This window comes from Dryobates pubescens, chromosome 34, assembly GCF_014839835.1.
Source record: "Dryobates pubescens isolate bDryPub1 chromosome 34, bDryPub1.pri, whole genome shotgun sequence".
Taxonomy (NCBI): Eukaryota; Metazoa; Chordata; class Aves; order Piciformes; family Picidae; genus Dryobates; species Dryobates pubescens.
Genome location: NC_071645.1, coordinates 6,600,278 through 6,625,881, shown reverse-complemented (window position 1 = coordinate 6,625,881; position 25,604 = coordinate 6,600,278). Strand labels below are relative to the sequence as shown.

Here is a 25,604-nt window from a genome sequence, read left to right as displayed (position 1 = left end):
TGCTAGAGGTTACTGGTCTGCTTGCCTCTCTCTGTAGCCATCTCCCCCCTGCTTTGGGGGAAGTTTTTGTCTTCTTTTTGTCTACCTCCCCCAAACAGGATTAGATTATAAAGTTATAGAAGCATTAAGGTTGGAAATGACCTTTGAGATCATCAAGTCCAACCATTAACCCAACACTACCATGCCAAATAGATCATGTCCCAGAGTGCCCTAGCTACACACAGAAGCATAGAGTCAGCCAGGTTGGAAAAGACAGAATAGAATAGAATCAAGCAGGTTGGAAGAGACCTTTGAGTCCAACTTATTATCCACCACCTCCCTGGGCAGCACATTCCAATGGCCAATCTCTCTTTCTATGAAGAACTTCTTCCTAACATCCAGCCTGAACCTGTTCAGCTGCTGCTTGCCTGGGAGAAGAGACCAACCCCCACCTGGCTACAACCTCCCTGCAGGGAGCTGGAGAGAGCAAGAAGGTCTCCCCTGAGCCTCCTCCTCTCCAGGCTAAGCAACCCCAGCTCCCTCAGCCTCTCCTCCCAGGGCTGTGCTCCAGACCCCTCCCCAGCTTTGTTGCCCTTCTCTGGACACCTTCCAGCATCTCAACATCTTTCCTACATAGAGGAGCCCAGAACTGGACAGAGGACTCAAGGTGTGACCTAACCAGTGCTGCGTACAGGGCAGAATGAATTCCCTGCTCCTGCTGGCCACACTGTTCTTGATCCAGGCCAGGATGCCCTTGGCCTTCATGGCCCCCTGGGCACACTGCTGGCTCATGTTCAGCTGCTGTCCACCAGCACCCCCAGGTCCCTTTCTGCCTGGCTGCTTTCCAGCCACTCTGCCCCCAGCCTGTAGCACTGCCTGGGGTTGTTGTGGCCAATGTGTAGAAGCCAGCACTTAGATGTGTTCTCAAAGATCAAGTCCAACATGTCACCCAACACCTCCTGACTAACTAAACCATGGCTTCAAGTGCCATATCCAGTCCTTTTTTGAACACCTCCAGGGATGGTGACTCCACCATCTCAGGCCAGGATGATGTTCCCCTGGAGGAGAAGCTTTTGGGTTGGACAAGTTAGTTCTTAATACACAGGTCTGCCTTTTTAAGAGGTAATTTGAAGTGCAAGACACTGCAAGTGGAAGACTGTGCCAGTTAGCAGATGTACCAGACACAATCCTACACCAAGTCCTCTCTGCATGAGACAAGAGATTTACTTTGGTATCGGTCTGTGGTGGACCAAAACCAGTTGGGTGAAGAACCAAATGGAAAAGACAAAGCAAGACAAACCAGAGCAAAAAGCATGGAGGACATGAGCTTGCTTTGCCAGCACTAAAGGACATGCTTCAGAGGACGTAAGACTTTGCAGTTAATCCCTAAACCCTACTTAGACCTCCCCCAGAGGGCTTTGCTGGTTATTCTGAGCTTCCCCTGGCCAGGGGAAAGTGAAAGCTTTGAGTTGCCTTCGCTCACAACTCGTTGCCCCGCAGCAATGGGGTCCTGTGCCAGTCAGGCAAGCCCTGGGAGCACATTTGAGGTGGCTGGGACAACGATTGCTGCACAGTTCACTCTCAGTTGACCTGGGCCATGGAGAAAAACCCAGGGTAGGAAGGGACCCAGCGTGTTCTACATGCACTGGCACCGGAGCTGGGCTCCTACACGTCACCAGGTATCGCTCTGCAATAATCCTCCGAGCACAGACGTGGCACAAACCCAACACCAGCTGAAAAAGAACTCGGCCTCCAGTCCTGCAAGGATTTGTCAAGGCTTCTCCAGAGCTCTGAGAATCCGGTAATGTCCTACTGTGAATTCAGAAGCACAGAATGCATCAGGTTGGAAGGGAGCCTCGAGGGTCATCTGTGGTCAGCAGGGATATCTCCAATGAGATCAGCTTGTTCAGGGCCACATCAAGTTTGACCTTGAATGTCTCCAGGGATGGAGCTTTTGCCACCTCTCTGGGCAACCTCTTCCACCTCACTGTGAGGAACTTCTTCCCAACATCCAACCTAAATCTACCTTGGTCTAGTTTCAAACCACTGCCCCTTTTCCTATCCCCACAGGCCCTTCTAAACAGCCCCTTCCCAGCCTTCTTGTAGGTCCCCTTCAGATATCAAAGTGCTGCTCTAAGGTCTCCCCAAAGCCTTCTCCAGGCTGAACAGCTCCAACACTCCCAGCCTGTCCCCACAGGGAAGGTGTTCCAGCCTCCTCTGGAGCTGATAGAAGGCTGGAGCACCTGTCCTGTAGGAGATCTACAAGAAAACACTCAAGTTCTGAACAGATCTGAGCAGTTCTGAATCACCACATCTTCCCTGGGGGGAACACAGAGCAGAGAGAGCTGGACCCGGAGCAGTCTGGAGCAAGAGGGAAACAAGGCTGTGGTGTGAGCATGCTGGGGACAGCAGTGGCAGCTTCAGAGGTGAGTTAGACGTGAGGGAGTGATTGATTCGTGACCGTCCATCACTCACCAGAGCCACGGTGACAGAACCGAGGTCGTCTGGGGTGGCCTTAGCCCCAGGTATGGGCTGAGTGACAGCGCAGGCAGTGGCTCTTCCCCCAGCCAGGGCTTCTCGTGACGGAGAAGTTGCGCGGCTGGCGGTGATTGAACTGATTTCAGGCTGGAAGCTGACTGCGGCTGACGCTGATTGAACTGATTTGAGGCTCGGAATTGACTGACACCAATTAAGGGCTTGCGGATGACCCTGCCGGGGGCAGCTCCGCTCGCCCCGCCGCTCCCGGCGCTGACAGCTGCGGAGCGCTCGCTCTCCCCGTGCGTTCCCAGACGGGAAGGAGCTTGGAATTCCCTGGGAAGCAGCTTGGATCGCAGCGAGCCCGGCTCGCCGCGCACTAATCCTGCCGCGGCGCGGGGGAAGCCCAGCGGTAACCATCGCACCCCCCGTCAAAGGAGCCTCCGAACCCCCTTCGAGCTCCGGTCGCGGCGGCAGGCCTGCGCTGGGAAGCGTGCGGACCCGCTGCCCTCCCTGTCCCTGCCCCTGCGGGGATCCGCATGCCGCCGCGCCACCTGTGTGCTCCCCATCCCCCCCGCCGCCATCCCTACCGGGGTACGACCCCCGGAGGAGCGGCGGGGCCGGCACGGCTCTCACCTGCGCAGCAGCAGCCACAGCATGAAGATGAGCAACGCGAAGCCCCCGAGGCGGCGCTGCCGCCACCCGCCGCACGGCCACATGGCGGCCACCGGCCACGGTCCCGCGGCCCCGGCCCCGGCCCCTGCCCGCCGGTATCGCCGCCGCGCCCCCCCCGCCCCGCCCGCGCCTTGGGCCGCTCCGCCCGCCGCTCGCTCGCCATTGGCTGTAGATCTCGCTGCGCCCCGCCCACTAACCCCTCCAGCGGCTCCCATTGGCCAACGCTCACCCGCTCGCAGGGTGAGGCGGCGGGGCCGGGGGGACTCCCCTAGCGGCAGGGCGGGTCGGGGCGGGACCCCGGGCCCCTTGAGGGCCACAGCGGCGCCTCCCGGGCACCCCCCGGGGCCGTGGGGAAGTGGGGAACCTCTTCTGGCCGCGGGCAGCCTGGGACGGCGGCGAGCTTCGGGGAGAGGCCTGAGCGCTTTAAACTACCCTGCGAGAGAAATTGCCTGCGCAGGGCGTGCGGGGAGCCGGGGGAGCAGCCTCAAGGGCCTGCTGCCATAGCACAGAGCCAAGCCCGGAGCGCACCTGCGCCTGCCGGTAACGCCCGGGGATGGCCCTTCCCTGCCCTGAGCTGCGGGAGAAGAGGAGCCGGCGCCTTTGAAGGGGTTAGCAGAGCCACTGGAACCCATATCATAGAATCAAGCATGTTGGAAAAGACCTCAGATCATCAAGTCCAACCTGTCACCCAGCACCTCCTGACAGCTAAACCATGGCTTCAAGTGCCACATCCAAGCCTTTTCTGAACACCTTCAGGCATGGTGACTCCACCACCTCCCTGGGCAGCACATTCCAGTGGCCAATTCCTCCCCTGGCACAGCTTGAAACTGTGTCCTCTTGTTCTGGTGCTGCTTGCCTGGCAGAAGAGACCAACCCCCACCTGGCTCCAACCTCCCTTCAGGCAGTTGGAGAGAGCAAGAAGGTCTCCCCTGAGCCTCCTCTTCTCCAAGCTAAACAACCCCAGCTCCCTCAGCCTCTCCTCCCAGGGCTGTGCTCCAGACCCCTCCCCAGCCTCCTTGCCCTTCTCTGGACACCTTCAAGTCTCTCAATGTCCTTCTTGAGCTGAGGAGCCCAGAGCTGGACACAGGACTCCAGGGGTGGCCTCGGCAGTGCTGAGCACAGGGCACAAGGACTTCCCTGCTCCTGCTGGCCATGCTATTCTTGATACAGGCCAGGATGCCATTGGCCTTCTTGGCCACCTGGGCACACTGCTGGCTCATGTACTGGACACAGTAACCTCACAATGTAACCTCAACAGATGAGTTTTGCAACCCCACTACCTCCAAGAGCTCCTGAAATCCCACAGAAGAGAACAAACACTCCCTCTGCCACTCAGGACTGAGTTACCACCATTGCTTTATTGATTTAAAATCATTGTGCTTTAAAAAAGTAATTTAATACAGCACTGTTTTTACTCCTTCCCTGTACACAGCAGGAAGGAGTGATTGGAGGCAACAGAGTTAAATGCTTCTGTGCAGAACCTCAGCTCCTCATGTGTGCTTCTGGACTGCAAAGGCTTCTTCAAGGTGAAGCACCAGTGTGTGGTGGGAAGGGGGAGAACAAGAAGCCGTGGGTGCCTGAAGGGAGGTGTGCTGGGGAAAAGAGTGCTCCCAGATCCCCAAGAGGCAGCCAGCTCCTCAGTCACAAAGCCACTGCGCTCTGCAGGTGATTAGAGCTGCAGTTCTGGTGGCTACCTTGTCCCCAGAGGTGCAATCAGCACACAGGAGAGCAGGTTTCTAAGCACAGCAATGAGTTCCCTCGACCAAAAGATTTCACTGATGGAGAAGAGGCCTACGGCGATAGGCTGCACCTCGGCCCGGAGCTCGTGTTTCAGTCCTGATTCAGCAGAGATGACCAGCAGGCCTAGTGTTTCCCTTCCCAAGCAGCCCATGATCAAGATTTGGAGACAGAGGCTCGTATTCATGACTCTGCTTTGTAGCTCCAGGCTGCACAATACGAGCCTAGGAACAGCAGCTCTGCCAGGCACAGCGTGCAGCTGTGGCAGCCTGTGCTCGGCATCCAGCTGTGATCCCAGTCAATGTAAGGCAGAAAGCCTCTGTCCACTGGGCTATCCCTGCCTCCACTCCCTGGGGAGAGGAGGGAAACAGACCAGGCTGTAGCAGAGGAAGGAATTGGAGGTTGGAAACTAGCTCCTGGCTTCAGACCTGTAGCAGGTTCCTGGCCACTATCATCCGCATCACCTCATTGGTACCTGCAGCAGAATGAGAGAGTGAAAGACAGGTAAGAGATGGTTCAATTCTACCCCTAATAAAGGCAAAAGGAATCCTACCCCTGATCAGCACAGCAAACCTCTTCCCACCACTTGAGAGAGCAAAAGACAGGCAAGAGATGGTCCAATTCTAACCCTAATAAAAGCAAACAGAATCCTACCCCTGCTTAGCACAGAAAACCTCTTCCCACCACTTGAAAGAGAAACACAGGCAAGAGAGAGTCCAATTCTACCCCTAGTAAAAGCAAACAGAATCCTACCCCTGATCAGCACAGCAAACCTCTTCCCACCAGTTGAGGTAGCATTTCAGAGGTGTTGGGCCAAAATACAGCTGCCCAAGTGGAAGCACATTGCTCAGGAGAGGCTTCAGGGAGGTAGATGCTGGTGCTTTTTATTGGGCCATTGAGAAGGTGCAGGCACCAGGAGTCAAGCAGAACTGGACACAGACCAACACCTGAGTGCTCTGCTTTAGTATTTAACACATGCACAACACAGAGGCAGAAAGGCTGCAGAGCCACTTGGTATGGGAAAGTGTTTCTCCCTTCTCAGGTACCTTGGTTGTAGGTAGGTGAAGGGATTTCAAAGGAGGGAAAACAAATGGCTAGGAGACTGAACTGAGACCAATAAAGGGCAGACAGTGTGAGATGAAACTGGACAGAGGCACCACTAACATGGCAACTGGAGATCTGCCCCTGCTGTATGGCTCTTAAAATGCAGTCACTGCTGCCACACACTGAGAGCTCTGAGCCAGGGGATTCACACACAGCACCCAGGGACACCCTGTGCTCAGAGCAAAACAGGATTCTGACACCCTAGAGTCAGAGTTATGTGGGGAGGTGGTGGCCTCTGGAGGGCCTGTTCTGTCTCCTGGCCTCTGTGCCAAGTCACTGGCAGTGAGAGTGTCTTTTACCTTCCAGGATCTGGTGCACTCTGATGTCTCTCACAAACTGCTGCACAGCATAATCCTTCAGGTAGCCATAGCCCCCATGCATCTGTAGAGCCTGGTTACAGATCTGAGGAGACAACATCAGTGGTGAAGGGACTTGCATGGTGGCAAGGACAAGTCAGTGACAGCAGCTTGGTAAGAACCTGGGAACCTGGGCTCTGGGTTCTTTTCCTGGGCAGCCCAATCTCCATGCAGCAGTACAGGTTAGGGGGTGAGCTGCTGGAAAGCAACTCCAAGGAGAAGGACATTCTGGTCCTGGTGCACAGTAAGTTCTCCATGAGACAGCAATGTGCCCTTGTGGCCAAGAAGGCCAATGGTCTCCTGGGGGACATGAAGAAGGGTGTGGCCAGTGGGTCAAGTGAGGGTCTCCTCCCTTCTGCTCTGCCCTGGTGAGACCACATCTGGAGTATTGTGTCCAGTCCTGGGCTCCCCAGTTCAAGAGGGACAGGAATATGCTGGAGAGGGCCCAAGAGAGGCTATGAGGATGCTGAAGGGACTGGAACCTGTCTGATGAGGAAAGGCTGAGAGACCTGGGGTTGTTTAGCCTGGAGAAGAGAAGGCTGAGAGGAGATCTTATTAGTGCCTATAAATGCCTGAAGGGTGGGGGGCAACATGGGGCCAGGCTGTTTTTGGTGATATCCTGTGATAGGACAAGGAGCAATGGACACAAACAGGAACCCAGGGAGTCCCTCCTTAACAGGAGGAGAAACTTCTTTACTGTGAGGGTGCTGGAGCCCTGGAGCAGGCTGCCCAGAGAGGTTGTGGAGTCTCCTACTCTGGAGACTTTCAAGAGCCATCTGGATGTGTCCCTGTGTGACCTGCCCTGGGTGATTCTGCTTTGGCAAGGGGGGTTGGACTGGATGATCTCTGGAGGTCTCTTCCAACCTCTACCATTCTGTGGTTCATCTCTTAGCAAAGCATGGGGTGAGAGCAGGGTGCCCTCAGTGCCCATCAGCCCTGCTCTCGGTGCTCTCACATTGCCCAAGGGCTGTTTCACATTGCTGCTGCATTGATGTGAACACAAGCAGGTGGAAGCACCCAGGAAACACTCTGCTCCACCAAAGCAAGTTTTGCCGCTGAGATGATAAAACCACACCATCAGATCACCATCTAGTGGTCAGAACGGCTGGGATCCTGCTCAGGGATCTGGTTTGTGCTGAAAGAGGACTTCATGTGCCCACCATCTGTCAGCTTGGGACATAAAAACAGCAGCAGCAGCAGCAGAAATGCAGAGTGCTGAGAAAACACAGCAGCTTCTTCCCCATGAGGGTGGTGAGAGCCTGGCACAGGTTGCCCAGGGAGGTGGTGGAAGCCTCCTGCCTGGAGGTGTTTGCAGCCAGGCTGGAGGTGGCTGTGAGCAACCTGCTGTGGTGTGAGGTGTCCCTGCCCATGGCAGGGGGGTTGGGGCTGGCTGAGCCTTGAGGTCCCTTCCAACCCTAACAATTCTATGATTCTAAGTGGCACTGATCTAGGAAGTGTCAAGGTGGAGTTTTCCCTTTCCTTTCTTCCCCCCCCTCTTGCTTTGCCTTTCCAGGGGCATTTTATGGTGATCTGTTTCTCAGTGGTCTAGGGAAGTCCCCATCTGCTCCTTAGGAGTGATCAGCCTGTAACTTGCATATTATCCTTGGGAAACAAAAATGCTCTGCTCCCTCTCCTCTCCTGTCCTGCCCTGTCTCCTTGCATGGTCCCCTAGACAGCAGTGGAGAAAGCACTGAGGCCTGAGCTGTGGAGGGGCTGATCCTGCAGCCTCTAGAGAGTGCAGAATGGTATTGTGAAACAGAGGTCCTGAAGTGAGGGTTCTGAGTCTGGGCTGCCACAAGGTCAAACCTCTTTCTGACATCCTGGGTAGCAAGAGAGGTTTCCAGGCTGAGTTTTGAGGAACCTGTGACCAGCAGGAGCAGGGGGAGGTGATTCTGCCCCTCTATTCTGCTCTTCTGAGACCCAACCTGCAGTACTGCATCCAGTTCTGCTGCCCCCAGCACAAGGACACAGAACTGTTGGAGAGGGTCCAGAGGAAGCCACAAAGATGATCAGAGGGCTGGAAAAACTTTCCTATGGGGACAGGCTGGGAGAGTTGGGGCTGTTCAGCCTGGAGAAGGGAAGGCTCCAGGGAGACCTTAGAGCAGCCTTCCAGTACCTGAAGGGCTCCAGGAGAGCTGGGAAGGGACTTTTGACAAGGACTGGGAGGGACAGGCTGAGGAACAATGGCTTTGAGCTGGAAAAGGGGAGATTGAGACTGGAGATGAGGATGAATTCTTTCCAGTGAGGCTGGGAAGACACTGGAACAGGTTGCTCAGGGAGGCTGTGGATGTCCCCAACCTGGAGGTGTTCAAGGCCAGGCTGGACGAGACCTTGAGCAAGCTGGGCTGGTGGGAGGTGTCCCTGCCCATGGCAGGGGGTTGGAACTGGATGATCTTTAAGGTCCCTCCCAACTCATCCCATTCTATGACTCCATGAATCAAGGCATGGGCTTCACTTCAGAAGATGGAAGTGACATCCACACCCGGAACCACCACGCAGACCCTCCCCTCGACAGCAGCCTTTGATACCAGAGCTCTCCATCCCCCATACTCTAGATCCAGGTCCCTTCCAACCCAAACCCCTCTGTGAATCCAGGAGTCTCTGAACCTACCCCAAAGCACTCATCAGTAGCAAAGAGCTTGGCCATGGAGCAGAGCACAGCTGCGTCCTCCCTGCCCTCCTGCAGCGCCCTCGCCGCGTGCCGCACCAGCAGCCGCGCCGCCACCAGCCGCGTCGCCATCTCCGCCAGCCTGAACTGCAGGTACTGCCAGCAGGCAGCACGGGGGGGGAAAGGTGAGGTGAGCATCCTGGGAAAGCCTGGAGCACAGCCCCACCACCCTGATCAGCCAGCATCAGGAGCAGCAGAGCCCTGGAGAGGTTACCTGATTGTTAGCGAGGGGTTCTCCAAACTGCTTGCGCACAGTGAGGTGCTCCTGAGCCAGCAGAACGCAGGCGTGAGCGGCCCCCAGGGAACAGGAAGCTGGTGGGAGAAGCCAAGGACACAGCACATGAAGCTAATGCAGATGGGGGACAAGATGATCCTGCTCTCCTCCCCTGGCCCTGCCTTACCAATGTTGATCCTGCCTCCGTTCAGTCCCTTCATGGCAATGTTGAAGCCCTGCCCTTCAGCTCCCAGCCGGTTGGCAACAGGAACAGCGCAGTCCTCAAAGATCACAGCCCGAGTTGGCTGGGAATTCCAGCCCACCTGGGGAGAAAGAGCACCTGCCAGAGAGCCTGAGGGGCAGCACACCTCCAGCTCAGTGAGCACCTGCCAGAGAGCCTGAGGGGCAGCACACCTCCAGCTCAGTGAGCACCTGCCAGAGAGCCTGAGGAGCAGCACACCTCCAGCTCAGTGAGCTCCTTCCAGAGGGCCTGAGGAGCAGCACACCTCCAGCTCAGTGAGCTCCTTCCAGAGAGGCTGAGGGGCAGCACACCTCCAGCTCAGTGAGCACCTGCCAGAGAGCCTGAGGAGCAGCACACCTCCAGCTCAGTGAGCACCTGCCAGAGAGCCTGAGGAGCAGCACACCTCCAGCTCAGTGAGCTCCTTCCAGAGGGCCTGAGGAGCAGCACACCTCCAGCTCAGTGAGCTCCTTCCAGAGGGCCTGAGGGGCAGCACACCTCCAGCTCAGTGAGCACCTGCCAGAGAGCCTGAGGAGCAGCACACCTCCAGCTCAGTGAGCACCTGCCAGAGAGCCTGAGGAGCAGCACACCTCCAGCTCAGTGAGCACCTTCCAGTGAGCCTGAGGAGCAGCACACCTCCAGCTCAGTGAGCACCTGCCAGAGAGCCTGAGGAGCAGCACACCTCCAGCTCAGTGAGCTCCTTCCAGAGAGGCTGAGGGGCAGCACACCTCCAGCTCAGTGAGCACCTGCCAGAGAGCCTGAGGAGCAGCACACCTCCAGCTCAGTGAGCACCTGCCAGAGAGCCTGAGGAGCAGCACACCTCCAGCTCAGTGAGCTCCTTCCAGAGGGCCTGAGGAGCAGCACACCTCCAGCTCAGTGAGCTCCTTCCAGAGGGCCTGAGGGGCAGCACACCTCCAGCTCAGTGAGCACCTGCCAGAGAGCCTGAGGAGCAGCACACCTCCAGCTCAGTGAGCACCTTCCAGTGAGCCTGAGGGGCAGCACACCTCCAGCTCAGTGAGCTCCTTCCAGAGGGCCTGAGGAGCAGCACACCTCCAGCTCAGTGAGCACCTGCCAGAGAGCCTGAGGAGCAGCACACCTCCAGCTCAGTGAGCTCCTTCCAGAGGGCCTGAGGAGCAGCACACCTCCAGCTCAGTGAGCTCCTTCCAGAGGGCCTGAGGAGCAGCACACCTCCAGCTCAGTAAGCACCTTCCAGAGAGCCTGAGGAGCAGCACACCTCCAGCTCAGTGAGCTCCTTCCAGAGAGCCTGAGGAGCAGCACACCTCCAGCTCAGTGAGCTCCTGCCAGAGAGCCTGAGGAGCAGCACACCTCCAGCTCAGTGAGCACCTTCCAGAGAGCCTGAGGAGCAGCACACCTCCAGCTCAGTGAGCACCTGCCAGAGAGCCTGAGGAGCAGCACACCTCCAGCTCAGTGAGCACCTGCCAGAGAGCCTGAGGAGCAGCACACCTCCAGCTCAGTGAGCACCTGCCAGAGAGCCTGAGGAGCAGCACACCTCCAGCTCAGTGAGCACCTTCCAGTGAGCCTGAGGAGCAGCACACCTCCAGCTCAGTGAGCACCTGCCAGAGAGCCTGAGGAGCAGCACACCTCCAGCTCAATGAGCACCTTCCAGAGAGCCTGAGGAGCAGCACACCTCCAGCTCAGTGAGCACCTGCCAGAGAGCCTGAGGGGCAGCACACCTCCAGCTCAGTGAGCTCCTTCCAGAGGGCCTGAAGGGCAGCACACCTCCAGCTCAGTGAGCACCTTCCAGTGAGCCTGAGGAGTAGCATACTGCCAGCCCCTAGCAGAGAACTGCCCAGGCTGCTCTCAGCCCCTCAAGCTCATGGCCAAGCTGCCCCAGAGCATCTGTAGTTAACGTGGTTTGGCCTGAGTGTGCTGAGCTGGAAACTACAATGAATGTATTTGGGAAGAAGAATCCAGCAAACCCTTCCTGAGGTGAAAACCATTCTGTTACCAAAGAGATGGATATTGATCACACTTCACCAAAGCTGGACTTGGCTTGGACAAAACCCACCAGATTGGGACTCTGGGGCCATCAAGGAGACACAGATGAGCCCATCTCTGCCCTGTACTTCCCTCAGGCACACACAAAGTGAAAACCAACCCTCATACCTTCTTCTCTTTCTTGCCAAAGCTGAGCCCTGGTGTCCCCTTCTCCAGCACCAGGCAGGAGATGCCCTTGGGGCCTGGGCCTCCCGTGCGACACATGACCACGTACACATCAGTGTCACCTCCTCCACTGATGAAGGCCTGCAGAAGGACATGAGAAGGCTTTGGTTTGCTAACCCTGAGCCTGCAGCAGCAGCTGGGGTACAAAGATGGAGGAGCAAAGACCCCCCCAGCCAGAAAATATTGAGGGACCCAACTGTACTAAGCTCTGGTGAATGCTCCGAGGTCCTGCCTTGGGAGAATGCAGAGATAAGGAGACAGCAGGAAATGGAAAGGGTGGTGAGACCCAGACCCCCTTGTGCAGGCAGTGCCATGCAGCAGCTTTAAGATGAGCAAAGAGGTACCTTGGAGCCATTCAGGATGTAGGTGTCCCCTTTCCTCTCAGCTGAGGTCAGCAGGGAAGCTGCATCACTCCCACTTCCTGTAGGAAGTTAAAGAAGCAGCCAGTGAAGCAGCAGCTCCAGAGCCTGCAGACTCTCCCAGGGATCACACCCAAGGCTCAAGCATCCCAGCAACCTTTATCTTCCTGTCCCCACATCCTGCTGATTGCCCAAATGAAGATGGGAAGGAACTTTCCACCTCCAACTCTGTGCACTGCTCCTGCCCAGTTAAGCCAGGCTAGGACTGAGGGGAAGGAGAAGGTTTCTTGGTGGAGGATGCTCACCTGGCTCAGTCAGGCAGTAAGAAGCAAATTTTTCCATGCTACAGAGCGATGGGCAGAACTTGTGCCTCTGTTCCTCATTGCCAAAGGTGTCTATCATCCAAACACACATGCTGGAGCAGGAGAGAAGGAGCAGCAGTGTGAACACAGCCCTGGGAGGGAGCTGGGTCATACAAGAACATCCATGGCTCAGCAGAACGAAGCTCTGTGGGGTTCAGTCACAAGCACTGAGGCTTGCAATCACTGAATCATTGAATGGTTTGGGTTGGAAGGGACCTCAAAGATCATCTTGTTCCAAGCCATGGGCAGGGACAGCTTTCACTAGACCATGTTACTCAAGGCCTTGTCCAACCTGACCTTGAACACCTCCAGGCAGGAGGCATCCACAGCCTCCCTGGGCAACCTGTGCCAGAGTCTCCCCAGCCTCACTCTCAACAATTTCTTCCTCATCTCCAGTCTCAGTCTCCCCTCTTCCAGCTCAAAGCCATTGTGCCTCATCCTGTCACTCCCAGCCCTTGTCAAAAGTCCCCCCCCTGCTCTCCTGGAGCCCCCTTCAGGCACTGGAAGGCTGCTCTAAGGCCTTCTTGGAGCCTTCTCTTCTCCAGGCTGCACAGCCCCAACTCTCTCAGCCTGTCCCCATAGGAGAGGTTCTCAGCTCTCTGATCATCTTTGTGGCCTCCCCTGTGCCCAGTTCCATGTCCTTCTTGTGCTGTGGGCACCAGAACTGGAGGCAGTGCTGCACCTCAAAACAGAACAAAGCTGGAAGGAAGAAGCTCCCCTTGCACTCAGCACAGAGGAGCAGCAGGTTCCTCCTTCCCAGCCTCAGCATTCCCCTCAGCACTAAGCCCTACTGTCATCAGAAACCCACCCCTGCAAGAGGAGGCATCCTGGAGGATGGAGGCACTGCATCCCTGCATGCAGAGCAAGCCCAGCACTGAACATGTCTGTGCAGGCAGGACTGGGCACAGCCAGCAGCTGCTGCCTTTGGCTGCCCCAGCATGACCAAAGCACAAAGGCCTTCCCAGCATGTTGCTATTTATAGCCACCTTACATGGCAGAACAGGGGACACAACCCAGAGCTTAATCCTACCATGCATGCCACAAAGCTGAAGTTACTTCTTGGTGGCACTTTAGGTTTTGTAGCCTGTCTGCTTACTGCCATCCCAGGGATGTGTCTGCTCAGAGACCCAAAAGTGACCAAGATCAGCACCAGGAGAGCTGCCTCCAGATAGATTTAGAGCCCTCAGACCATCCCTGCTTCTCAGCCAGGCTGTCACATCGAATCATAGAATTGTCAGGGGTGGAAGGGACCTCAAGGATCATCCAGTTCCAGCAGCCTGCCATGGGCAGGGACACCTCACACCACAGCAGGTTGCTCACAGCCACATCCAGCCTGGCTGCGAAGACCTCCAGGCAGGAGGCTTCCACCACCTCCCTGGGCAACCTGTGCCAGGCTCTCACCACCCTCCTGGGCAACAACTTCTTCCTAACAGCCAATCTCAATCCACCCATTTCTATTTTGTTTCCATCCCCCCGAGTCCTACCACTCCCTGACACTAAGTCCCTCCCCAGCTTTCTTGTAGCCCCCTTCAGATCCTGGAAGGCCATAATTAGGTCTCCTCAGAGCCTTCTCCTCTCCAGACTGCACAACCCCAAGTCTCTCAGTCTATCCTCATAGCAGAGCAGCTCCAGCCCTCTGCTCATCTTTGTGGCCCTTCTCTGGACATGCTCCAGCACCTCCAGATCCTTCCTGTTACAGAGGCTCCAGACCTGGAGGCAGTACTCCAGGTGGGGTCTCACCAGAGCAGAGCAGAGGGGGAGAATCCCCTCCCTGGCCCTGCTGGCTCTGCTCCTCTTGCTGCAGCCCAGGATGTGATTGGCTTTCTGGGCTGCAAGCGCTCACTGCTGGCTCATGTTGAGTTTCTCATCCACCAGCACCCTCAAGTCCTTTTCTGGCTCTCAAGCCAGTCCCTGCCCAGCCTATATCAGTGCTTGGGATTGCCCTGCCCCAGCTGCAGGACCTTGCACTCGGTCTTGTTGAACCTCCTGAGGTCGCCATGGGCCCAGCCCTGCAGCCTGTCCAGCTCCCTCTGGCTGGACCCCTTCCCTCCAGCGTGTCTGCTGCAGCACCCAGCTTGGTGCTCCACACATCCAGTGCTCCACAGCCACACTCACTTGTGGATGCTCATGTAAGCAGTGGTGCTGGTGCAGCCTGTTGATAAAGCTTCAAAGATGACAGAGGTGTCGAGTCGTGACAGTCCCGAGCCACCGACGTCTGGTTTCACGTAGATGCCACCGAAGCCCAGCTGGGCTGCCCTCCTCATGGTCTCCACAGGGAATATTTCCTATGGGGACAAGGAACACTCAGGATGAATTCAGTCCTGGCGTTCAAACTCTCCTCTCTGGTATAGCTGGGCCACCAAGTCCAGTCCCAAACACCCGAGAGCTGAAGCCAACTGGGTGGCTTAAAGAGGTGACGGCTACCTAGACCAAGGTTCCTACCACCTTCAGGAGTAAACTCAGGGTGTCAGAGCGAACAGCCTGGCTTGGGAAGCTGCAAGGGATTGCTGATGGTTCCCACCCAAAGCACAGCAGCAGAATCACAGAATGTTAGGGGCTGGAAGGGACCTAGAAAGATTATCTAGTCCAACCCCCACTGCCAGAGCAGGATCACCTATACCATATCACACAGGGGAGCAGCTTCCAAGACAGACTCCACAGATGCCATCACAGCACCAAGAAGCTATTGCAGGAACCCCTCTGATGAGACCCAAGGCCCTTCACACCCTAAGGGCAGTGTCACCCTTCTGAGGCTGCCATACCTTCTGGTCCCACTCAGCCATGTGAGGAGCCATCTCCTTGGCAGCAAAATCAAAGGCAACCTTTTGGAACTCCTTCTGCTCCTCAGTCAGGCCAGTGGATGCTGGAAAAGCAGCAAGAGATCTTAATGCACGCCTGGCGTGGCAAAGCAAGAGCTGCCACATCTGCTGTACCCCAAACCGCTGCTGAGAGGGGTTGGAAGTGACCTCTGGAGATCATCCAGTCCAACCCCCATGCCAAGGCAGGGTCCCCAAGAGAAGGTCCCACAGGAACACGTCCAGGCAGGTTTTGAAAGCCTCCAGAGCTGGGACGTCCTTTAACTCACACAAGCAGCTCAGAGAGCACTTCCCTGTTCCCTGGGGCCATCGTGAACCGTGCTGCCAGAGGGTGGTGGGCTCTGGGGGGGGGCTCTCTTGAGACCAAACCAACCCAAGGTCCCAGCTGCCTCTGCTCAACGCTCAGGACCGGGCGAAGGTCAGCACAGCCCCTGGCAGCCGTCCGTAGCAGAGTGCTGCAGACACAGGACACAGCGCTGGGGCGTCCGGGCGCTGCCATCTCCTTGGGACATACTCCGTGCCTCAGCCTCAGGCTTGCCGAGCCCCGGCGCTCCGGCAGAGCTCTCGGAAGGCGCTTCCCGTGCGGGTGGCACGGTGGGCACCGCCGGGGCCTGCCGCCCTGCTTGGAGCAAGGAGCAGGGACACCCCCCCGCTGCGGCCCGCGCTCACCGACTTGCCCTCAGCCTACCCCCGGCGCCGCCGCCTCCCCACCCCGGGCAGCGCCGGCGGCGGCTCCCCGCGGCCGGCCGGGCCGGCGGAGGGGCCGAGGCTCGCCGCCCCGTTCTCCCGGCGGCCGCGGAGCCTTACGGTCGATGCAGGAGGCGATGCCCCGCCGCGGCGGCGACAGCAGCAGCCGGGCCGCGACGCGGGGAGCCGCTCGCCAGGCCATGGCGGGGCCGGGCGGCAGCGGCGGGCAGCGGCGGGCGGCGGGCTGCGGCGGGGCAGGCTGGGAGCTGTAGTCCTGCCCGGCGCGGTGGCTGCGGGGAAGGCGGCGAGGGCTGAGCCTCGGCTTTGCATAACGGGCACCGCTTCCGAGCGGGCGGGACGGCGGCGCCGCGCTTCCTCCTGCCGCTGCCCGGCCCCGGCACAGGCGGCAGCAGCATCCCGCGGCACGGCCCCGCTCCCGCTCCCGCTCCGCTGCGGCCACAGCCGGTGAGGGGGAGCCGGGGCTGGCTGGGAGGGAGGGAGGGAGGGGAGATGCGCGGTACGGGAGCTGGAAAAGTTGATGCCAGCCGCCCCGGCCGGAGGAGGCCAGCTCCGAACCAAAGAACTTGCGGAGGGCTGCCGGCTGAAGGGGGCAGGGGCAGGGCCGGCATCTGGCTGCCCTTCCCGAAGGGGCTCCGCACGCCCCAGCCCTGCCGGCAGCAGGCTGAGCCGGAGCCCGCGGTGCCAGGCTGGGCTGGGCTGCGAGGCAAGCGGTGCCCTCTCCTTCGAAGGCACGGCTGCCCTCGCACGGCAGAGAGAGGCCAGGCTTCGGCCGGGCACCGTCGGGACCCTTCCTTCCCCAGCAGCCGCAGGGCTGCGGAGCAGAGCAGCCCTCGGTGGTGTCCAGCAGCGCGGGTGTGGAGGGCCCTGCTGCCTCCAGCTCACCACGGGTGTGGTCCTCAGCCGGTGCCAGCGTTCGCACTGATAGAGGAAATGGCTGAGCTGAAGGAAGGACACCGATTTACTCTCCACTTAGCTGTACAGCTTTCACTGCTCCTCACTTTCATCACCTCTCCTGAACGAGCAGCACTTCTCTCTTTTTCTCCTCTCGTTCCACAGGTGCTCCTCGGGGAGGAGAAGATCATTCAAAGAGCCCAGAGATGCCTTGGCCGAGCAGGAAGAGAGACAAAGGAGCAGCAGCAGGTCTGTGCTGACATCCTGACTCATTTAGCATCGCTCACGGGAGGATCCAAGCTCTAGTGAAAGTACAGACAGTCAACTGTCTGCCTCTCCAAGCCACATGTCTAACAGGCAGCATTTCCTCTGTCTAACAGCCTGGGCAGCCATGTGTGGCCCAGACAAGGCTGCCAGCTGTACCACAGGGGCAGTGAGGTATTCTCAGCACAAGGTGGTTAAGAACTACAACTCATGAAGAGCTTTCACATCCTGTCTGGTAGAGGTGGCCAGCCAAAGGACACCCAGGGTAGTGGCAGGAAGCTGATGGGAGACCATCTGTAAAGAAACCCCAAAAGACCCCCTGCTCTGGCAGGGGGGTTGGACTAGATGATCTTTCCAGGTCCCTTCCAGCCCCTCAAAGTCTGTGGTTCTGTGGACAAAAAGCCTTGCACTTGAGGCAGCATTACATGGGGTTCAAGGTGTGAGGTGAATATCAAGTCCAGAGGAGGGTCACAAAGATGATCCAAGGGCTGGAGCACCTCTGCTATGAGGATAAGCTGAGGGAGCTGGGAGTGTTCAGCCTGGAGAAGAGAAGGCTCCTGGGAGACCTTACAGCAGCCTTCCAGAACCTGAGGGGATCCTATGGCAAGGCTTCAGAGGGACTTCTCAGAAGGGTGTCCAGCAATAGGACAAGGGGGAATGGTTTGAAGCTGAGGGAGAGCAGGGTTAGGCTGGATCTTCAGTACAAGGGTGGTAAGACTCTGGAATGGGCTGACCAGGGAGGCTGTGGATGCCTCCTCCCTGAGGGTGTTCAAGGGCAGGCTGGATGAAACCTCAAGCAGCTGAGTCTAGCTGAGAGGTGTCCCCCATGGCAGGGGGGTTGGAGTAGATGATCTCTGAGGCCCATTCCAACCCAAGCCATTCTAGGATTCTGTGATTCTGTGTCTGTGCCACTCATCTGCTTAACTGACTGCAGCAAATCACCACCTCCTTGCCCTTTAATCACTTTTTATTAACTCTTGAGGGCTTTTTTTGCTGTCTTGAGTGTTGCACAAATGGGGATCTAAACCCCTCCCTGAAGAGGAAGCACAGTGGAGGCTTCATCCAAGCCCTCCAGCTACTGCAGTGGTTTAAATATCTTCCTTTGCTGATGAGTTTTCCTCTTGCTCACTGGATTCCCCTCCAGCAGTCAAACACCCATGTGTGGAACCAGCCTGGACAAGTGTTTCAGCAGCAGTTCTTGGCAGGCTCAAAGTGGGGTCCAGCTGAGTATGGTTGGGGTGTTTTAATTGTTTCTTTTAAGATAAAAAAGAGCCTGCTGCTAAAGTGGCCAAAACTGAGGAGGAGGAGGAGGAGGAGGCTTCGGAGAAGGAGGAAGAAGAGAAGTCCACAAAACCTCCAGCTGGGGGTTCCAAGTCAGGATGGAAGAACTGGAAGAAGACAAAGGAGTCTGACTCTGGTGGGGAGGAAAGCAAGATAACATATTGCCACTGGCTGCTGAAGTCAGAACCAGAGAGCAGGCTGGAGAAGGGAGTGGATGTGAAAGTAAGCACCAAAACCTTCCTCACTCAGAGCACAGCAGCAGCTTCTCTAGGGGCCAGGGCATGAGTGCCTGAGTTACAGGGTCAGACAGTTCAGACTGTGTGCAATAGTAACACACTTGTGGTTTTACGTCTCAAAGCCCATCTTTTGAGTAGTAAACCTGCCCTTGTGGCCAGGAAGGCCAATGGCATCCTGGGGGGGATTAGAAGGGGTATGGTGAGTAGGTATAAAGAGGTTCTGCTCCCATTCTGCCCTGTTGAGGCTGCATCTGGAATAGTGTGTCCAGTTCTGGGCCCCTCAGTTCAAGAAGGGCCTCAGGGATCTGCTTGAGAGAGTCCAGCACAGCCACCAAGCTGCTGCAGGCAGTGGAACATCTCTCTGTGAGGACAGCTGAGGGAGCTGGGGCTTGGAGCAGAGGAGCCTGAGGGCTGCCCTCATTGCTGGGGATAAAGATGTGCAGGGCAGTGTGGGGAGGATGGAGCCAGGCTCTGCCCAGGGGTGTCCAAGGACAGGCCAAGGGGCACTGGGGGCAAGCTGGAGCAGGGAAGGTGCCAGGGGAACAGGAGGGAAAACTTTGTCACTGTGAGGGTGCTGGAGCCCTGGAGCAGGCTGCTCAGAGAGGTTGTGGAGTCTCCTCTGGAGACTTTCCAACCCCACCTGGATGTGTTCCTGTGTGAGCTGCCCTGGGTGACCCTGCTCTGGCAGGGGGGTTGGAGTGGGTGATCTCTGGAGGTCCCTTCCATCCTGTGATCCTGTGAAGGAGAAAGCCATTATGTTGTTCTCTTCCAGGGTGACAGGCATGGGGTTTGATACTTGAGTAAGAGGGGGAGTCAGGTGCTGAGGATGCTCAGCTGTTGACAGCAGGGGCAGCATCTATTTCAGACTGTGCCTTTACACTGCTGCACTGCTCCTCCTTTGTGAAGGCTTTTCTCTAGCCCCTGTGGGAGCAAAAGGAAGATGGTGTCAAGTTTGTACTAGAATCAAAGGAGCTCCTGGGAACAAATGCTTAGGCAAAATACAGACAATACAGGCCAGACCACCCCCTGAACTTCACCTGCCTTTCCATTCCATTTGGCAGTTCAGCATTGATGACTTGAAAGCACAGCCCAATCAGACAACCTTTTGGGATGGAGTAAGGAACTATCAGGTAAGGAGCACGTGTCAAAGATGGGAGATGCTGAACTAGCAATGGAGAAGGAGGTGGCTGGCCCCACAGGTAACTCCTTCCCTTTGCCTGGAGGATCTCCTTCTGCCTGGTTTTACAGTTGCATTTGGATGGGAGTCAGAGCACCAGGCCAGGCTGGATGTGGCTCTGGGGAACCTGAGCTAGTGGGAGGTGTCCCTTCCCATGGCAGGGGGTTGGAACTGGATCACCCTTGAGGTCCCTTCCAACCCTGACAAGTCTGTGATTCAGTGAGACTAAATTCCTGCTTAATTGTGTCTAGGTCAAGTTAGGTTGAGGCTGGGTAATGTTCTGTCAAGTCACCCAGGTGTTCTTTAGCTGCCACCAGCCTGTATTTCCCTTGGCACCTTTTAGCAAGTCTGTACTTACCCAGGCACTGAGCCCTGTCAGTCTACAGCTTTCCATTCCAGGCTCCCAATCCACACTGGCTTCCCTCCCATGTGTGATCTCCTCTGTTGCCTGGCTGCTGACAGCTAAGTGAAGTCTTCTGCTGTCTCTGAAGGAGTGAGGTGAAGCTGTTGAATTCACACACATCTTAGCATCATAAAATTGTTAGGGTTGGAAGAGACCTCAAGGCTCAGCCAGTTCCAACCCCCCTGCCATGGGCAGGGACACCTCACACCACAGCAGGTTGCTCACAGCCACCTCCAGCCTGTCTGCAAACACCTCCAGGCAGGAGGCTTCCACCACCTCCCTGGGCAGCCTGTGCCAGGCTCTCACCACCCTCCTGGGGAACAACTTCTTCCTAACATCCAATCTCAGTCTCCCCACTGCTAGTTTTGCTTCATCCCCCTAAGTCCTATCCCTCCCTGACACCCTCAAAAGTCCCTCCCCAGCTTTCTTGGAGCCCCCTTCAGATCCTGGAAGGCCACAATGAGGTCTCCTTGGAGCCTTCTCCTCTCCAGACTGAACAACCCCAAATCCCTCTCTCTGTCTACATAGCAGAGCAGCTCCAGGCCTCTGCTCATCCTCATGGCCTTTCTCTGGACACCTTCCAGCACCTTCTAACCCAACAGGGTCTTGCTCCTTACCCTTAATTTGTGTCATTGGAGCAGGAAACATCTGTATGACAGCTGTAGGAAACCTTACCTGAGTAGCTCTAAGCACTTTGCTTGTTAGTTCTTGTTCCTAGCTGCTGGTAGTGAAACCCCAAGAGCTTGATACAAAGAGCTCAGAGTCTCCTTTTTACACCTGGCAGGCAAGGAATTTCCTGAGAGCCATGAAGCTTGGGCAGCAGGCCTTCTTCTACCACAGCAACTGTAAAGAGCCTGGCATTGTTGGCATTGTCAAGGTGAGTGCCTTCATCTCCTCCTGTGTGTGATAATTAATGCCTTACCCAATTGCTCCTTAGCCCTACTCCTGTCTCAGCACCAAAGGAGTGCAAGAGTTGCTCAGTCAGAGCAGCAAATGAGCCTGGGCTCATTGGTGCCTATCACAGCAGGGCTGACTCAGGTGCCACAGAGACTGACAGCACTGGGACAGGCTGCCCAGGGAGGGAGGTGGTGGAGTCCCCATCCCTGGAGGGGTTCAGGAGTCATAGAATCAATAAGGTTGGAAGAAACCTCAAAGATCATCAAGTCCAGCCTGTCACCCAACACCAACTAAACCATGGCTCCAAATGCCACATCCAAGCCCCTCTTGAACACCTCCAGGGACGGGGACTCCACCACCTCCCTGGGCAGCACATTCCAAGGGCTAACAACTCTCTCTGGGAAGAACTTTCTCCTCACCTTGAGTCTAAACTTCCCCTGGCACAGCTTGAGACTGTGTTCTCTTGTTCTGGTGCTGCTTGCCTGGGAGAAGAGACCAACCCCCTCCTGGCTACTGTGGCCATGGCACTTGGGGCCATGGTTTAGTGGCCATGGGCTGCTGGTTGGACTGGATGGTCTTAGAGGCCCTCTCCAACCTAAACAATTCTGTGCTTCTGCTTAGTTTGCAGTGCTGCCTGTGCTCCTTCACACTGCCTCCAAGAAGGTGATGCTGCTTCTTCAGCAGCCATGCTGCTCTGCAGTGCTTGGACCCATACACATACAGGAAGGGAATCAATCTCTCACCATCAGAGTGGAGTTCAGGGAAAGCCAGGCTGGGAGGGGTTTGCAGCAGGATTGTTCCTTGTGTCCACTCACAGCTTGCTGAAGGATGTTTCATGCCCTTGGCTGGCTGTGGTTTCCAGCTGATTGTCTCCCATTCTTCCCCCCTTCTGCTTCAGGTTGTAAAGGAGGCATACCCTGACCACACCCAGTTTGATGAGAAGGATCCTCACTATGATGCCACCAGCAGAAAAGAGAACCCCAAATGGTCCATGGTAATGTAGTGAACCAAACACCACTGGTTCAAGCTCTGGCTGCAAGCCCAGTGAAGCTAGAAGCCTCTTTCCATCTTACTTCACATCATAAGCTTCTGGCCTGGCCTGCCTACCTTTTTCTCTTTCAAGCAGGTGTTCACATAAGGCTTGGATGTGGCACTTGGAGCCATGGTTTAGTTGTCAGGAGGTGTTAGGTCTTAGGTAACAGGTTGGACTTGATGATCTCTGAGGTCTTTTCCAACCTGCTTGATTCTGTGATTCCAAGGGAATTATCCAAGCCTGAGAGTTCTGCCTTTCCCCCCCTGTTTCTTCCAGAAGCCTGCCAAAATGTACCTCCCCTAACTTTCCACATCTTACTTGGATGCAGAGCTGCCCTCCATGCATGGCAGAATTGCAGGTTAGGAAAGAGAAGAAACATCTCTTGAGTACCACTCATGGGTGTGCAGCTTGGGTTGCAGTTGTTCTGAGGCACAGCAAATTACAGGGGAGTGACTCTTCAGAGGCTGGCTACATCCCACAGCTTGATCCTGCACTGTCAGTGCCAAGAGGAATGTCTGTTGCTAGTGCACAGGGCAGGGAGTCATGTAAACAAATCACCTGCCAGCATAGCTGGGAGTTCTTTTAGCCTGGAGCAAGCTAAAGCTTCCAAACCATTCTGAGGCAGAGCAAGGCTGCAGCTGCAGTTTGTAGGATCATAGAATTGTTAGGATTGGAAGGGACCTCAAGAAGCCCTATGAGGAGAGGCTGAGGGAGCTGGGGTTGCTTAGCCTGCAGAAGAGGAGGCTCAGGGGAGACCTTCTTGCTCTCTGCAACTGCCTGAAGGGAGGTTGTAGCCAGGTGGGGGTTGGTCTCTTCTCCCAGGCAAGCAGCAGCAGAACAAGAGGACATAGTCTCAAGCTGTGCCAGGGGAGGTTCAGGCTGGAGGTGAGGAGAAATTCTTCCCAGAAAGAGAGATTGGCCACTGGGATGTGCTGCCCAGGGAGGTGGTGGAGTCACCATCCCTGGAGGTGTTCAAAAATGGATTGGATGGATAGGATGGGATAGGATGGGGTGGGATGGGATAGGATAGGATAGGATAGGATAGGATAGGATAGGATGGGGTAGGATAGGATAGGATAGGATAGGATAGGATAGGATAGACCTTTGAGATCATCCAGTCCAACCTATCACCCTAAACCATCTAATCAACTAAACCATGGCACCAAGCACCCCATCCAGTCTCTTCCTAAACACCTCCAGTGATGGGGACTCCACCATGCCACTTGGTGCCATGGTTTAGTTGTCAGGAGGTGTTGGGTGCCAGGTTGGACTGCGATGATCTCTGAGGTCTTTTCCAACCTCACTGATGCTATGATCATCCAGTTCCCCTGCCGTGGGCAGGGACACCTCACACTAGATCAGGTTGCTGTGTTCTCTATCCTCACACACACAAACCAGCCTTCTGGAGGCCATCTCCTTCTCCAGCCATGCTCCCTGGCTCCCCATCCCTTCCCAGGTGGATGTGCAGTTCGTGCGGATGACGAAACGTTTCCTGCCCCTGGCGGAGCTGAAGGCTCACCACCTGGCACACAGGGCAGGGGGAGGGCCCCTCAAGGACATGATGCTCTTCACCAGGCAACGGCTCTCCATCCAGCCACTCACTCCAGGTGAGAACCTCCTTCCTCTGCACTGCTTAGGCCACACCTTGAGTCCTCTGTCCAGTTCTGGGCCCCTCAGTTTAGCAAGGAGGTTGACTTGCTGGAGCGTGTCCAGAGAAGGGCAAGGAGGCTGGGGAGGGGTCTGGAGCACAGCCCTGGGAGGAGAGGCTGAGGGAGCTGGGGTTGCTTAGCCTGCAGAAGAGGAGGCTCAGGGGAGACCTTCTTGCTCTCTGCAACTCCCTGAAGGGAGGTTGGAGCCAAGTCGGGGTTGGTCTCCCAGGCAAGCAGCACCAGAACAAGAGGACACAGTCTCAAGCTGCACCAGGGGAGGTTTAGACTGGAGGTGAGGAAGAAATTCTTCCCAGAAAGAGAGATTGGCCATTGGGATGTGCTGCCCAGGGAGGTGGGGGAGTCCCTGTGCCTGGAGGTGTTCAGGAGGAGACTGGATGAGGCACTTGGTGCCGTGGTTTAGTTGATTAGATGGTGTTGGGTGATAGGTTGGACTTGATGATCTTGAAGGTCTCTTCCAACCTGGTCTGGTCTATTCTATTCTATTCTACCCTACCCTACCCTACCCTACCCTACATCATACCCTTGCTGCCCTTCCCCCTGAGAGGCAGCCCTCACATGCAGAGCTTGCCCCACCAGCAGCACTGTGTCCAGTTCTGGACCCCCCAGCCCAAAAGGGACAGGGACCTGGTGGAGAGGTCCAGAGGAGGCCACAAAGATGATCAGAGGGATGGAAAACCTCCCCTGTGGGGACAGGCTGGGAGAGTTGGGGCTGTTCAGCCTGGAGAAGGCTCCAGGGAGACCTCAGAGCAACCTTCCAGTATCTGAAGGGCTCCAGGAGAGCTGGGGAAGGACTTTTCACAAGGTTTGGGAGTGCCAGGCTGAGGAACAATGGCTTTGAGCTGGGAGAGAGGAGACTGAGACTGGAGATGAGGAAGGAATTGTTGAGGGTGAGGCTGGGGAGACACTGGAATAGGTTGCCCAGGGAGGCTGTGGCTGTCCCCTGCCTGGGTATGTTCAAGGCCAGGCTGGATGAGGCCTTGAGCACCCTGTGCTGGTGGGAGGTGTCCCTGCCCATGGCAGGGGGGCTGCAACTGGCTGAGCTTTAAGGTCCCTTCCAACCCAGCCCATTCCATGATTCTATGAATCTCTGAACTTGGAAGTTCCACTTAGAGCTTTTTCTTCCTTCCCTTCCCAATGCAGAGGAATTTGATTTTGTATTGAGCCTGGAAGAGGAAAAGCCACAATAGGAAACTGAGAGCAGCACAGCTTCTGCCCAGCCTGCTGATGCCACCTGCCTAGCCCAGCTGTAACCCTCAAGTCCCCTGGCTGAATCACAGCAACCAGACCCTGCCTGCACACAGCCTGGAGCCCTTCTCCTGACACACTCTTAGTTCTGCTGGTTTTTCAATAAAGCCTTTTGGAATCACTTACAGCCTTCAGTCCTTCCCAGTGGGGAGGTCTGCATCTGACCTCTTCCTGAAGAGCCAAACAGCTTCATTCTCCTTGAGGATGCTTTACTGCAGGATCCAGGGGCTGCAGAGGGATGGTTTTGTGCAGGAAGGTGTCACTAAGCAAGGAAATGGAGAACTAGACACTGGCACAGGCTGCCAGGGAGGCTCTGGATGTCCCCTCCCTGGAGGTGTTCAGGTTGGGTGAGGCCTTGAGCAATCTGGGCTGGTGGGAGGTGTCCATCCCCATGGCAGGGGGTTGGAACTGGATGGCCTTTAAGGTCCCTTCCAACCTACAGCACTCTCTGCAGCCTGAGCAACCTGGGCTGGTGGGAGGTGTCCATCCCCATGGCAGGGGGTTGGAACTGGATGGCCTCTAAGGTCCCTTCCAACCTACAGCACTCCCTGCAGCCTGAGCAACCTGGGCTGGTGGGAGGTGTCCATCCCCATGGCAGAGGGGTGGGAACTGGATGGCCTCTAAGGTCCCTT

General features: G+C 56.5%; 3 protein-coding genes across 5 annotated transcripts in view; 1 reads left to right on the top strand and 2 right to left on the bottom strand.

Annotated features, from left to right (window-relative positions):
* LOC104304038 (beta-galactosidase-1-like protein 2) overlaps window positions 1–3,185 on the bottom strand; it is a 43,825-nt gene extending 40,640 nt beyond the window's left edge. For all 3 annotated transcript variants that reach the window (XM_054176161.1, XM_054176162.1, XM_054176163.1), the window contains exon 1: window positions 3,091–3,185. In XM_054176161.1, the coding sequence (XP_054032136.1) occupies window positions 3,091–3,173 (83 nt within the window). In that variant the 5' untranslated portion in view covers window positions 3,174–3,185. The remainder of the gene's footprint in view (window positions 1–3,090) is intronic.
* A 1,515-nt stretch (window positions 3,186–4,700) lies between these two features.
* On the bottom strand, window positions 4,701–16,081 carry ACAD8 (acyl-CoA dehydrogenase family member 8). Its single transcript, XM_054176140.1, has 11 exons — window positions 15,975–16,081; window positions 15,114–15,214; window positions 14,467–14,636; window positions 12,295–12,404; window positions 11,975–12,051; window positions 11,574–11,711; window positions 9,396–9,531; window positions 9,209–9,306; window positions 8,938–9,090; window positions 6,270–6,372; window positions 4,701–5,341 (listed from the first exon to the last, which is right to left on the bottom strand). The coding sequence occupies exons 1-11, from the start codon at window positions 16,054–16,056 to the stop codon at window positions 5,289–5,291; spliced, it is 1,221 nt and encodes a 406-aa protein (XP_054032115.1). The 5' UTR covers window positions 16,057–16,081; the 3' UTR covers window positions 4,701–5,288.
* A 9-nt stretch (window positions 16,082–16,090) lies between these two features.
* On the top strand, window positions 16,091–25,075 carry THYN1 (thymocyte nuclear protein 1). Its single transcript, XM_054176141.1, has 8 exons — window positions 16,091–16,319; window positions 16,932–17,015; window positions 18,292–18,533; window positions 19,609–19,677; window positions 20,912–21,004; window positions 21,923–22,018; window positions 23,514–23,664; window positions 24,868–25,075. The coding sequence occupies exons 2-8, from the start codon at window positions 16,973–16,975 to the stop codon at window positions 24,912–24,914; spliced, it is 741 nt and encodes a 246-aa protein (XP_054032116.1). The 5' UTR covers window positions 16,091–16,319; window positions 16,932–16,972; the 3' UTR covers window positions 24,915–25,075.
* The last annotated feature ends 529 nt before the right edge of the window (window positions 25,076–25,604 follow it).

What these genes read in the sequence shown, in the direction of transcription:
- THYN1 (XM_054176141.1), top strand. Translation starts at nt 16,973, where the DNA reads ATGCCTTGGCCGAGCAGGAAGAGAGACAAAGGAGCAGCAGCAG. An exon ending in AGACAAAGGAGCAGCAGCAG is followed by an intron (nt 17,016 to 18,291) that starts GTCTGTGCTGAC and finishes GTTTCTTTTAAG; the next exon opens with ATAAAAAAGAGCCTGCTGCT. An exon ending in AGAACCCCAAATGGTCCATG is followed by an intron (nt 22,019 to 23,513) that starts GTAATGTAGTGA and finishes ATCCCTTCCCAG; the next exon opens with GTGGATGTGCAGTTCGTGCG.
- ACAD8 (XM_054176140.1), bottom strand. Translation starts at nt 16,056, where the DNA reads ATGGCCTGGCGAGCGGCTCCCCGCGTCGCGGCCCGGCTGCTGCTGTCG. An exon ending in CGGAGGCAGGATCAACATTG is followed by an intron (nt 9,307 to 9,395) that starts GTAAGGCAGGGC and finishes TTCTCCCACCAG; the next exon opens with CTTCCTGTTCCCTGGGGGCC. An exon ending in AACCCCTCGCTAACAATCAG is followed by an intron (nt 9,091 to 9,208) that starts GTAACCTCTCCA and finishes GCCTGCTGGCAG; the next exon opens with TACCTGCAGTTCAGGCTGGC.